Genomic DNA, 13706 nt, shown 5'->3' with positions numbered 1-13706 from the left:
GAAGAGCTTTGCTGGGCTGAGTAGTCTGCTCTATTAAAATGTTTTTAATGTTCGAATGTTAAAGGCGTTACGAGACAGAATGATGGACACACAAGACAGGCACTGCATGATTCATATAGCGACATCCGTCTATCCATTATCCAACCCGCCATATCCTAACTACAGGGTCACGGTGGTCTGCTGGAGCCAATCCCAGCCAACACAGTGAGCAAGGCAGGAAACACACCCGAGCTGGGCGCCAGCCCACTACAGGGCACACACACCCACACACCAAGCACAATTTAGAATCGCCAATGCACCTAACCTGCACGTCTTTAGACTGTGGGAGGAAACACACGCAGACACGGGGAGAACATGCAAACTCCACACAGGGAGGACCCGGGAAGAGAACCCGGACGGGTATCCTTACTGTGAGGCAGCAGCGCTACCCACTGCGCCACCGTGCCGCCCCTATAGCTACATGAAAGCCGTTATTAAATAAATAGATAAAGGTGAACGGCAGTACTTAATATTCAGATATGAAAGACAATATTTAAGAGACGGGTGGTAAAATGTGAAAGGCACTATATAATTATTATACAGGTGTAAAAGGCATTGTTAATAAGACAGATAGGAAATGCATCCTCTTTAATAAAATCCCTGTGTGCGTCCAGGTGTCCGTGTGTGGGTGTCTTCTGGTGAAGTGCGCATGCGCGGGGCACGGTGCAATACGCGATATTACTGTCAGAGAAAGTTACAGGTGATTTACGGAAATACAAACCAGTATTACTGCGAGAGGAAATTAAAGGTACACAATGCAGTGACGCATATTACAGCCACGTACAGTACAAGCCAGTATTACCGTCAGAGTAGATTAAAGGCATATTATCGACGTGCACGCCTGTATTACCGCCAGAGAAAATTAAAGGTATATTACGAACATACAAGCCAGCGGACGTACAAGACAGTATTACTTTCACAGAAAATTAAAGACACACAATACACGGCGGCAGCCCACGAAGAACGGTCAGCTCAGCAAGTAAACATCAACAAAAGAAAGGCTGAAAGAAAGAAAAATACGACCAACAAAAACAATTAGGTCAAAGTCCCTTGCCATTTAATATAGACTGTTCCTACTAATGTTTTGTTATTGTAACGGGCTTAATGACTAGTTAGATAATAAAAAGATATGAAAGGCGCCATATAATATACAGATGCGAAAGGCATTATGATGAGGATGGATAGGAAATGCAGTAGATAATGGAGAGACAGACACGAAAGGCACTATATGATTAACGTACAGATGTGAACGGCATTATGAAGACCAATAGGAAGTGCATTAGATAATAAAGAGTTCAATATGAAAGACACTGTATAGTGTACAGATGTGAAAGGTATGGTTATAAATTGATAGCAAATGAAGTAGATAATGGAGAGACTGATATGAAAGGCACTATATAATTAATATACAGATATGCAAGGCATTGTAAAGGAAGATAGGAAATGCATTAGACAATAAAGAGATGGACGTGAAAGGCACTATTTGATATTCAGATGTGAAAGGCACTTTTATAAAGATGGAAAGGAAATGCAGTAGATAATAGAAAGACAGACATGAAAGGCACTATATGATTAACGTACAGATGTGAAAGGCATTATAAAGATAGATAGGAGTTGCATTAGATAAACAGTTCGGTACGAAGGGCATTATATACAAATGTTAAAGGCTTTATTATAAATAGGAAATGCAGTAGACAATAGACAGATTTGAAAGGCACTGTATAATTATTATACTGATGTAAATGTCATTATTACAAAGACAAATAGGAAATGCATTAGATAAAGGCATTATACCATATCCATATTTAAAAGGTATTATTACAAAGACAGCTAGATAGAAAATGCAGTAGATAAGAAAGAGATAGATAGAAAGGCACTATATGATTAGCATACAGACACGAAAGGCATTATAAAGATGGACAGATAGATAGGAAGTACATTAGACAAAAAATGGATCAGTATGAAAGGCATTATATAATATATAGATAGGAAATGCAGTAGATAATTGAGAAACTGGTATGAATAGCACTATATAATTGACATACAGATGTGAACGGCATTATAAAGATCGATATATCTGTTGTGAGACTCGCCCGGACACCACCAGTCGGAAACCACATCTTTATAAAATGCACACGTTAATTAAGCACAGATACACCGTCCCGCATGACACACAGTGCTCCCAGCACCAAACCGCCCCTCTTCCGGGCTTCTATCAATGTCAGTGGCCGCCTTTCCTCTCCTCACGGGAGCTTTGTCCTGCTCCCACTCCCGACTCCAGCTCTCAGACTGTAGTGAGGTGGCCCCTTTGATTTCTCCCCGGATGTGCTCCAGGTGTCTTACGACGTTCTTCTGGCAGCACTTCCTGGTGTGGCGGAAGTGGTGCCCTTTGCACCGGAAGCACTCCGGGTGTCCCTGGAAGGCTCTTCCTCCATCTTCCCTGGGTGTGGTGGAAGTAAATGTTTCCCGGGTTCCATCAGGCTTGAGGTGCCCCCTAGCGGTGGCCATGGGTCCCAACAGGTTTGGAACCTCCTTGCTCCTCTCCCGTGGTCCTCTCCTAATCCAGGGCGGTTGCCCCCTCATGACCTGGAAGATATAAATATCACCTTCCGGTCCTTCCAGGCGTCCCGGCTGGGTAAGAACCCCATCTGTCTGTGACTCTGTATATTATGAAGTGGATTACATAAGACAGAAAGTGCATTAGATAATAGATCGGTATGAAAGGCACTATATAATGATGTGAAAGGCATTATTATAAATGGATAGGAACTGCCGCAGATAAAAGAGAGACAAATATGAAAGGCACTATATAATATACTACCCGTCCCCCACAGCTCTACCCACGTATTAATGAAAAAGGACAGTGAGGAGGGTCCTGCCTGGCTCCCTACTCCTGACGTCACGCTTCCCCCTCCCCTCGGCCCGCAGCCTCTGTCACCAATGTATCGCTCCTGCAAGCGAACTACGATTCTTAGGGCGATGAGAGAAGTCACAAAATCAACCGGAATGTTCAAGCAAATTCTAGAAAAAAAAACCCCGATCTAAACACGTGAAGTAGTTCTCTCATTCGCTAGCTAAGGAGAGGGCAGGAACACCCCGAGGACCCACCCCTCAGCCCTCTGCATGATGGACAGTCAACCGGAATGTTCAAGCAAATTCTAGAAAAAAAAAAAAAAAACGATCTAAATCCGTGAAGTAGTTCTCTCGTGAAAAGCAGACGGACAGACGTTAGATTTTAGATATAGAGAGATTGATGTGAAAGGCATTCTTATAAAAAGATAGGAAATGCAGTAGATAATTGAGAGACTGATATGCAGGGCGCTATATAATTAATGTACAGATGTGAACTGCATTATAAAGAGAGAGAGATCTGTATATTATGAAGTGGATTAGATAAGACAGATATTAGGTATGAAAGGCACTATATAATATATTGATGTGAAAGGCATTATTATAAATAGATAGGAACGCAGCAGGTAAAAGAGAGACAGAAGTGAAAGGCGCCATATAATCAATACATGGTACAAACCGATAGAGAGGTATTGTATATTGTGCTTGTGAGAACCTGGTGAGCCAGCTGCCACTATTGACTCTCGGAGGTGTGCTGGGACATTGTCCCTACCCTAACCCTAACCCTAACCCTAACCCTCACCCTCACCACTTTTGGGGGGCTGTGTTTTACTAGAATCATCATCTGCTGCTGCTGGCTGCTTTTGTCCCATCTGTGTTGCTGTTGCACTTTGGGGAGAATGTGGACTGGCATAATTTCAAAGAGTGACGCATGGTGGCATCATGGCAATGCTGTTGCCCGACAACAAGGAGAGCAGGGTGTCCGTGTCCCACGTGGGCCGCTGCCCTTCAATTTCACAGTCCAATGACGTGCAGGTTAGGTAGAATGGTGACCATAGCTTGCCCCCTGACGGGTGTGGTGTTTGCTCTGTGATGGACTGGCACCCTGTCCAGGGATTGTTCCTGCCTTGTGCCCAGTGCTTGCTGGGATGGGCTCCATCCTCCCCGTGACCATGCTTAGGTTTATGAGGGAGTTGGTAGGGTTAGTGTGTTTGGTGGATGGGGTTGGCTCTTTGCTTCCAAGCTCTCCCTGGCGCTGGCCGGTGCCCTTGAAAATCCATGGATTAACAGATGGATGAAAGGAATATTCCTAGTTGGACCGCATGAGACAGCAACCATGAAGACTATTGAGATTTATAGATAGGTAACCAAGCCCGGGGTCTGGGGGAAGCCATCAGTGCCTCCTTCAGCAAAGTGGGGACGTGTCGGTTGAAACCATGAACCCCAAACTTCAGAAAGGGCTGTGAGCTCCTGTCATATTCAGTGGTCTTTTAGAAAGTTCCGGCCATCGTCACTCTTGCTCTTGTTCTGAATCCAGCTGATTGATTGATTGATTGATTGATTAATTGATTGATTGTCTCTTTTTCTTGCAGCTCTCCATGAAGGAGGCGGGTGACAACCTGCACGAGCAGATGAACAGCATGATGGGAGCTCTCCAAGAGCTGAAACTTCTGCAGGTTCAGACAGCCTTGGAACAGCTGGACATCTCTGGAAGTCAGAGGTCAACTCCGGCCCTGGCTCCTTGGGCTAAGGAAACCTCCGGGAAGTTGATGGACTGCATGGACCATGATGGGAGTGATAGGAGCCCCACTTATTCCGAGGATGAGCCAAGCACCCGGTCTTCTTCCATTGAGTCCAATTGCTTCTCCTCCCAGAACAGCATGCATTATGCCAGTTCTCCCAGTGCCACGGGCTCATTGGGTACGGACCTCCATACCCCGCTCTCCACAGAGCCTTCCCAAGGGCTCTTCATAAAGGAGAGTCCCTGTCGGAACTGGGAATCCGGGGGGAGCATGGAGGACACCAATGACTGGACTTCTTCTTTAATGTGCCAGACCCGAAACCGACAGCCACTCGTTCTGGGGGATAACATTTTTGCCGATCTGGTGGGAAACTGGTTGGATTTACCCGAGGTGGAGAAAAAGTCCTTGGAGCCCATCGAGGATCATTCTCTGAGGATGAGCCGCTCTCAGGAGATCTGCCGGAAGATCTCCCTGACGGCAAACATGTTTAAGAAGATCCTGCGGAGCGTCCGGCCGGATAAGGACAAACTGCTCAAGGAGAAACCCGGCTGGTTACCTCTGGTGGATCGACAGGCGGACGTCTCGAAAAGGGCCAAAAAGGTGGCAAAGCCAAAAGGAACGTTCTACCTGCCGTTCCGAGTGAGCGCTGCAGGAAAGAAAGGACTTCAGCCGGCGGACGACCAGAAGAGCCCGAGACCCCCAGTTTACATCGCCGAGCTCCCTGCCGACTCCAAAGAGAAAGTGCAGCCACCGCTGTTTGATTACAACACGGCCGTGTGGGTCTAATTGGAGCCGACTGCCCGCGACCTCGGACCTCACGGGATTAACGCTTAAGTGGGATTTTTTCTTAGTCTTCCAAATGCGAGTCGCCACTGAAGGCACATTTCAGACCTGCTGACGTGAGGGGGTCTCACTTGGCCTGTGCTGTCGTCTGATGATGGGAATAACAAACTGCTTTAAATCAAGTGGGACAGGTGGATGATGTCAATGCCACGGCAAGGAGGATGGTCAGTGCCGGCTTAACAGGCCGGAGAAATCAAGTGGCAATCCTGATGGTCCTGGTGGTCTTTACCCAGACCCTCATGCGCATTATTAAGACCCCTTTACAGGAACGTCTCCACACCAAAGGGTTCATCGACTCCTGCATATCCTGAGGAGTTAAAAAGAGGACAGCTGGCATTGGGGGCAGTCAGGGCTGTAGGAGAGAAGCAAACTGTAAAGAAGTGAGGGGACACAAAATGACAGTGAGGATAATGAAATGAAGGGCGGGGGGCAATGCTGAGGGGGTCACTGTTGGCACAGGTAAACTTTAAACATGGCGGCTCACTGTTGGAAAGGCACAATCTCGGCAAGGGGGTCACTGTTGAAATGGCTGAATATTACAGAGGGGTAGCCACTGAAATCACAAACGGTTGGGGGTCTCTGTGAGGACAGCAAAATATTAAGGAGGGAGCTTCTAATGAAGCAGATAACAGTTGGGGGTCTCTGTTAGAACAGCACAATAATAGGGAGAGGGGTCACTATTGATACAGAAAACAAATGGAGTCATTGTTGGGACAGGTACATTTTAGAGATGGTCATTAGTAGTAGTAGATGGCCATTACTGAAAGAGAAAACTGTTTATGAGGAGTAGCCATATAAACAAAAAGGATGGAGGATGTCACCATGGGGATGATAAAATGTCCGATCACCATTGAAATATGAATACCAAAGCTGGCTGTGCTACTCGTCTGAGAGGATTTGAAATCTAAGTAATCCGCCATTTGCAGTGCACCATCTACTGGGATGTATTTTGTAATGCATATAGTAAAAAAATGCATTGCATTTGTCATTTCAACAGATGGCACATTCCAGACATTTTTATTAATACAAGTACTGCAAATGCTTGTGATGCACCATCTGTTGGAAAGACAAATGCAATGCATATGTCTCTGTTATATGCCATTTGGCATGAGATTCGCAAATGTTGTGTTAATGCTTGTGATGCACCATCTGTTGGAATGACAAATGCAATGCATATGCCTCTGTTATATGCCATTTGGCATGAGATTAACAAAAGCTGTGTTAATGCTTGTGATGCACCATCTGTTGGAATGACAAATGCAATGCATATGTCTCTGTTATATGCCATTTGGCATGAGATTCGCAAATGTTGTGTTAATGCTTGTGATGCACCATCTGTTGGAATGACAAATGCAATGCATATGTCTCTGCTATATGCCATTTGGAATGAGATCCATAAGAGAAGTGTTAATGCTTGTGATGCACCATCTGTTGGAATGACAAATGCAATGCATATGTCTCTGTTATATGCTATTTGATATGAGATTCATAAGAGAAGTGTTAATGCTTGTGATGCACCATCTGTTGGAATGACAAATGCAATGCATATGTCTCTGCTATATGCTATTTGATATGAGATTCATAAGAGAAGTGTTAATGCTTGTGATGCACCATCTGTTGGAATGACAAATGCAATACATATGTCTCTGTTATATGCTATTTGATATGAGATTCATAAGAGAAGTGTTAATGCTTGTGATGCACCATCTGTTGGAATGACAAATGCAATGCATATGTCTCTGCTATATGCCATTTGGAATGAGATCCATAAGAGAAGTGTTAATGCTTGTGATGCACCATCTGTTGGAATGACAAATGCAATGCATATGTCTCTGTTATATGCTATTTGATATGAGATTCATAAGAGAAGTGTTAATGCTTGTGATGCACCATCTGTTGGAATGACAAATGCAATGCATATGTCTCTGCTATATGCTATTTGATATGAGATTCATAAGAGAAGTGTTAATGCTTGTGATGCACCATCTGTTGGAATGACAAATGCAATGAATATGTTTCTGTTTTATGCCATTTGGCATGAGATTCGCAAAAGCTGTGTTAATGCGTGTGATGCACCCTCTGTTGGAATGACAGAGACACAGCAACCAGATGGGCCCAGAGGTATACACACATGTATCCTTTTATTAAGGCTGATTGGCTTGGGGTTACTATTGATAAAGAAAAATATTGAAATCAAAAGTGTGTTGGGGGGGTCACTATTAGGAACTAAAAATATTAAGTAATTATTGACATGAAGTCACATTTTTGATGCCCACCACCCCCCTACTGTATGGCCTGGTCGATACACTTAGCTCACATACAACACATATTGTGATCCTGGCTTCATAATGCAGCACTCCCACAATGCAGTTCTGTTTGGGGTGTACAAGGGGTCATGGGGGTACAGGAGAAGGGATTAGGGGGGAGCACAGCAGCCATCAGGAGGAGTTATTATGGCCTGTTTTCTGTCTCTGTTGTTTTATCTGTGGATACCTCCGCCTGTTCCTCTTCCCACTTGTCAAAGTCTGCTCATCTTTTTGTGCCTAAAAGAAAAACCAAACAAAAACGGTGAGCCGCTGGGTGTGAGAGGTGGGAGTCTTGTGGCAGTGAAATTGGGATCAGCGTCGCACCGCCCTCCAGCTTGCTGAGCCGATTTCTTCCAAAAACCCCTCGCGGTGCCAATCTGCTGTTTTTCCATGACGATCTTCTCCCTGGTCAGAGCCGTGTCAGTCCTCCTTACCGTCACACGTGCCACCCCCCCAAACCCACCCCATCTGAATCCCATCTGAACGGGCGCCGACGGCACAGCATGGCACGCTTCAGTGAGCAGACACCAGAGCCCAGGCTGGGGAGGGCTGCTGTGTGTCGGGGGGACGTTGGGCAGAGACGGCGGAGTGTGCCGCCATGTGTCTCTTTAGGCAAGTAGAACTCGATGGCTTTCCGCTCTTTTATTTTGTGTCATTGAAATCCTTGCCTTCCAAACTTGTCGTGTGGGTTTCCTGCCTCTTTGTACTCCTAATAAATTAATTTTATTGAACACGTGCTCTCTGCTTTGTTAGTCTGAGCCCCCATGAAGCACCTGGGATTCCTACTGGGGGGCCACGAGTGACGTAATGGTGGGCTTACTGACCTGTAACTCCTCTGCCTGACAAGACCTCCTCCGGTGGGTCGGGTATCCTTAGTTTTTTTTTTTTTTTTTGGCTTCGGGGTGTGTGTGTGTGTGTGTGTATGTGTGTGTGTGTGTGGGGGGGGGGGGGGGGTGTTGGTGCGGTTCATGCAGATGAATGACGCAAACAGAAGATCGCCACCAATCAAGGTGACACCGTAATGGCACAGAGAATGGCGGCCGCCCTGCACAGGTAAAACAGACGGGATGGCGAAACACCCAGTGACGCCGATTGTCCCAAACCTTATGGTGCCTTAGAAATGGAGTACAGTTAATAATAATAATAATAATTCATTACATTATATAGCGCTTTTCTTAGTACTCAAAGTGCTATCCACACAGGGAGGAAGCGAACCCACAATCGTCCCACAGTCTCCTTACTGCAAAGCAGCAGCGCTACCACTGCGCAGTTGTAAGTGTCATGTGACCAAAACATCTGGCTATCCCCTTAAATGAAAGTCTGCGGTGGGCTCTTTATTCACGACGTCTGAATTGTTTGATTTGTAATTTTAAACTTTGGAGCAGAGGGGGGATATCAAGAAGAAGTGCGTCTTTGTCCCAAGTATTATGGGGGGGGGGCCACTGTTCATATCGCAACTCGCATTGTAAAATCATGATAACAGCTCTGTCAGTTGCCTTAGTGTGGTGTTCATTAGGGAAAGGCGCTATATAAAGTCGCCAGGGTGTAAGTTCAGATCCCCCGGTGACTCCGTGTGTGACACTCACAACCATGTGCGACAATTTTTTTTTTTTTAAATATTTGTGTAAATTCAGGAAACTGGAGCCTTGGCATGACGATCATTATGGAAAGGCGCTATAGAGAAATTTCCATTGACATTTGATGACGTGTAACCTAACGTCAGACTTTTAAGGATGTGAGTTTTCCATCCATCCATCCATCCATCCATTTCTTGAATTTGCTTTTCCATTAGAGGGTTTCGGAGATGCAGACTTTTTCTTGGCAAAGCAGAAGCCAACCTTGGCATAGGGTGCCAGTCTATCGTAAGGCACCAGGCCAGGCCGTGTAACATTGGTATCAATGTACCTGTGGGAACCCCAGACAGGGTGGTATGGGGGTCCGAGATGATGCCCTGACCCTGTGCTTACTGTATTTAAAATCCTGATATTGGAGTCTAAGCCATGCGACTGCCCCATCCCTTAAAGTTTGGGTGGGCTGAGAATTTGAAACGCTGTCAGTGCAGCCCACCTCTGACATGACGTGTCCTTCACTCGCATCACCTGCTGGTTCCTTCTGGACTCCCCGCTTTCCAGCTTGGCTTTGAATCCAATTCCCCTGTGTCCCCAGCTGGCGTCCCTGACTGAGATCGTCACACAACGCTGTCACCCTTCAGTCATCTCTACGGGGAGCGTGAGGGGGCCGAGGCGCAGAACTAAGAGGAGGACAGCTGCTGAGTCACTCCAGCGGTGACGGGAGGGCCACAGGAAAGCGGAAAAAGGGGAATTCCTGCTTGGCAGGAAGGGAGGCTTTAAAGAGAAAGAAAAGAAAAGAATAATGGAGCCTGGGGGGGGGCATCACGCGGGCTTTCCTGTCAGCTGTGTGTGCACCGCCATCAGGAAGTGGATGCAAAATCGGAGCTTCCCATGGCGGGCGACCCAAAGATAAAAGGGTGAGCAGAATCGTGTGCTTGTTATAAAATCACCGGCTGTACAGAAAGAGGGCATCAGAAAGAAATCTTCATTACGTGCCCAAAAAAGTGTGTGTGTGTGTGTGGGCACATCTCTGAAAGAGACACTAATTAGTGTAATGGATGGCACACATGGACTTGCGTCCTGACCGGGAATGAACAAGGAACCTCACCTGGGCGGGAGGCCAATGCAATGTAAGGACCCTGGGGGGGTGGTGGGTAGCAGGGCTGAACATTATCTCCCCCCAGTACACCAGATGGTAGTAGCCCTGGGTTGGGATTCTCACACAGACACCCGCAGGGCATGCTGGGATCTGTAGTCCCATGGGGACTATAACCCTGTTGGGTTTCTGTGGGGGCCACCGGGGGGAGCTGATAGGATTCACAATCCCTACTTTGAGGGACTTCAGATTGACTCAGAAGTACTTGCCCTAGCAAGTTCAAAATAAAAGAAATCACTCGGCCTCCTCCAGAGTCGTGAGACAGTCGTCAGATAGCTGAGTCGGGGGTAAGAGGACAAAGCTGGAAGGAGCTGGAGTGGAAGGTGAATGATACAATCATTGTATGCCAACGAACCCTTTTATTAGATTAGGACTTGTGCCAGGGGTTTGAGGTGCTGCAATGCCCCCCTAGTGGTCACACAGGTCAGGCCATTTTTCTAACCTGCTTAAAGCAGACCAGGGTCACAGTGATTGGTGGGGCCTTAAACCAATTAACAGAGGTCACAAAGCAGGAACAAACCTGGGAGAGGATGCCAGTCCATGGCAGGGAAAACAGATGCCAGCGTCACCAATTCACCAAACCTGCATGTGTTTGGACTGTGTGGACTGGATTTTTTTTTTTTGAACATTTTGAATTCTCTGATCTTTACTTAATACTTTGTGGCTCCTGTCTCCTTCCTTCTTCTCTTTCCCACTGATGGCTAAATCTTTCCTGCAACTCTGTCCGTTTGTTGTTCCATCGCCCTCACTCCCCTCATTCTCATTCCTTCCTTTCATTTCCATTCCTTGGCATTAAAAGAGATGTTACCTCGAGCCCATCACAGCTTACTGCAGTGAAATGAATCGGGTCAAGCGCACAGCAGTCTCTGTCGGCTCTGATTGGCTGAAAGGGCTGAGCCCTGCCAAAATATTAATAAGCTCAGTCTGCTCCATCTCACAGACCGCCGGCACCCCTGAGGGTGTTAATTGGAACGCCGAAATGAGCGGCCTGGGTGTTTCATTGTCTCTTTGATGCTCAGCTCGTGTGGGGTGGTGCCAGCCCATAATAACTGGGGGCTTGAGAAGGACAACAAGTAGAAACGAAAAGGAGGCAGAGGAAGTCAAAAGGTAGAGAGGAAGACTCAGAGAATATGGAGTGATGAGTGAGAGGGACAGGAAATATTAGAGAATGAAGGGGCTAAACAATGGAAGGGGGATGGATAGAAGTGAAAGGCACTATATAATAGAGAGATAGATAGATAGATAGATAGATGTGAAAGGCACTATATAATAGATAGATAGATAGATAGATAGATAGATAGATAGATAGATAGATAGATAGATAGATGTGAAAGGCACTATATAATAGAGAGATAGATATGAAAGGCACTATATAATAGAGAGATAGATAGATAGGATAAATGTGAAAGGCACTATATAATAGAGATAGATAGATAGATAGATAGATAGATAGATAGATAGATAGATAGATAGATAGATAGATAGATGTGAAAGGCACTATATAATAGAGAGATAGATATGAAAGGCACTATATAATAGAGAGATAGATAGATAGGATAAATGTGAAAGGCACTATATAATAGAGATAGATAGATAGATAAATGTGAAAGGCACTATATAATAGAGAGATAGATATGAAAGGCACTATATGATAAATAGATAGATAGATAGATAGATAGATAGATAGATAGATAGATAGATAGATAGATGTGAAAGACACTATATAATAGAGAGATAGATATGAAAGGCACTATATGATAGATAGATAGATAGATAGATAGATGTGAAAGGCACTATATAATAGAGAAATAGATATGAAAGGCACTATATGATAGATAGATAGATAGATAGATAGATAGATAGATAGATAGATAGATAGATAGATAGATGTGAAAGACACTATATAATAGAGAGATAGATATGAAAGGCACTATATGATAGATAGATAGATAGATAGATAGATAGATAGATAGATAGATAGAGGAGTTTAAGCTTGGTATAGTAGGTAGGATAGATAGATGTGAAAGGCACTATATAATAGATAGATAGATAGATGTGAAAGACACTATATAATAGAGAGATAGATATGAAAGGCACTATATGATAGATAGATGATGTGAAAGGCACTATATAATAGATAGGTAGATAGATAGATGAAAGGCACTATATTATAGATAGATAGATGTGAAAGGCACTATATAACAGACACATCGAGCTCCCTCATCTGTGCCCATGCTAACTATTCCCTCCCATTCCTGCTGCCTGTTTCTGAGTCTTGTCCTCTGTAATTCCTTCCATTATTGTCATAACCGGACAACACGTACAGAACAGCAGCCAACGGCATGGCGGCACCAAAGGGAGCCGAAGGACTCTGATGGCTTCTCCAGATCTTCTTAAAATGGTCGCATTTTCCCTGAAATATAAACCAGACTCTTGTCTTCAGTGAATGGCTCTCTCATGCCGCCCCTTCGCCACCTCCAGACCTCCAATGCCCGCTCAATGACAAGTCTCTAAATTGTGTCATTTATCATTGTGTTTTGGGGAGACAGACTTGTAATTACAAAGCCTCCTTGTCCCGTCCTGCCTCTGCTGGCCTTTTGGCCTCAAGCTTGTGTGGGACGGTTGGGGGTGGCAGAAAGAATGAAGGGATTGTTACGGGAAGATAGCACAGTGGTGAACTCCTGGTATTAAAATTCATGACATGTAATGTGTGAGATGACAATCGCTGTTCATTTAGACCGAGTGTTACTTTAATAACGGAGATGACATAAATCAAAATCCCTCTTTTGTTCCATTAAATAACACGGCTCTGGCTATTGCAGAATTCTTAATGACCATCCATTTCATTATCAAATGCATTAATACTCCATCTATGACATATATGACTGCCAGCCAGCCACCACCCCCCCTGCCACCCAACCCATAGGGCATTAGAAGACTCCATGAAATATTCATAATCCCAGTGAATTACAGGTCAACACGCCACCTGCAGTTTCTTCATAGTTTTACAGAAATTTCAATATTAGATGTGAATGATGAGGAGCTCATGAGAAGAACATATAGCATAGTTTGTACAGAAGGGTCATCATCTTACGTTAAAACTTAAAAGAGTAAATCAGCCATTGCTTTACTGTTTTAGGGGGCTACCGATTGCAGATTTCAGTTCTGCTCCCAATCAAAGGGACATTTTGCTCCTTTG

General features: G+C 44.9%; 1 protein-coding gene across 5 annotated transcripts in view; it reads left to right on the top strand.

The window, feature by feature from the left end:
• inka2 (inka box actin regulator 2) overlaps positions 1-7978 on the top strand; it is a 361375-nt gene extending 353397 nt beyond the window's left edge. For 2 of the 5 annotated variants that reach the window (XM_051924466.1, XM_051924465.1), the window contains 2 exons: positions 4482-6596; positions 6691-7976. In XM_051924466.1, coding sequence (XP_051780426.1) covers positions 4482-5417 — 936 coding nt within the window. In that variant the 3' untranslated portion in view covers positions 5418-6596; positions 6691-7976. Of the gene's footprint in view, positions 1-4481; positions 6600-6690 lie in introns of all 5 variants that reach the window. The other 3 variants (XM_051924467.1, XM_051924469.1, XM_051924468.1) reach the window with 3 other exon arrangements.
• The last annotated feature ends 5728 nt before the right edge of the window (positions 7979-13706 follow it).

Source organism: Erpetoichthys calabaricus, chromosome 3 (assembly GCF_900747795.2).
Source record: "Erpetoichthys calabaricus chromosome 3, fErpCal1.3, whole genome shotgun sequence".
Taxonomy (NCBI): Eukaryota; Metazoa; Chordata; class Cladistia; order Polypteriformes; family Polypteridae; genus Erpetoichthys; species Erpetoichthys calabaricus.
Note: the sequence above shows the minus strand (reverse complement) of the source record. Positions and strands in the feature narration are given on the sequence as shown.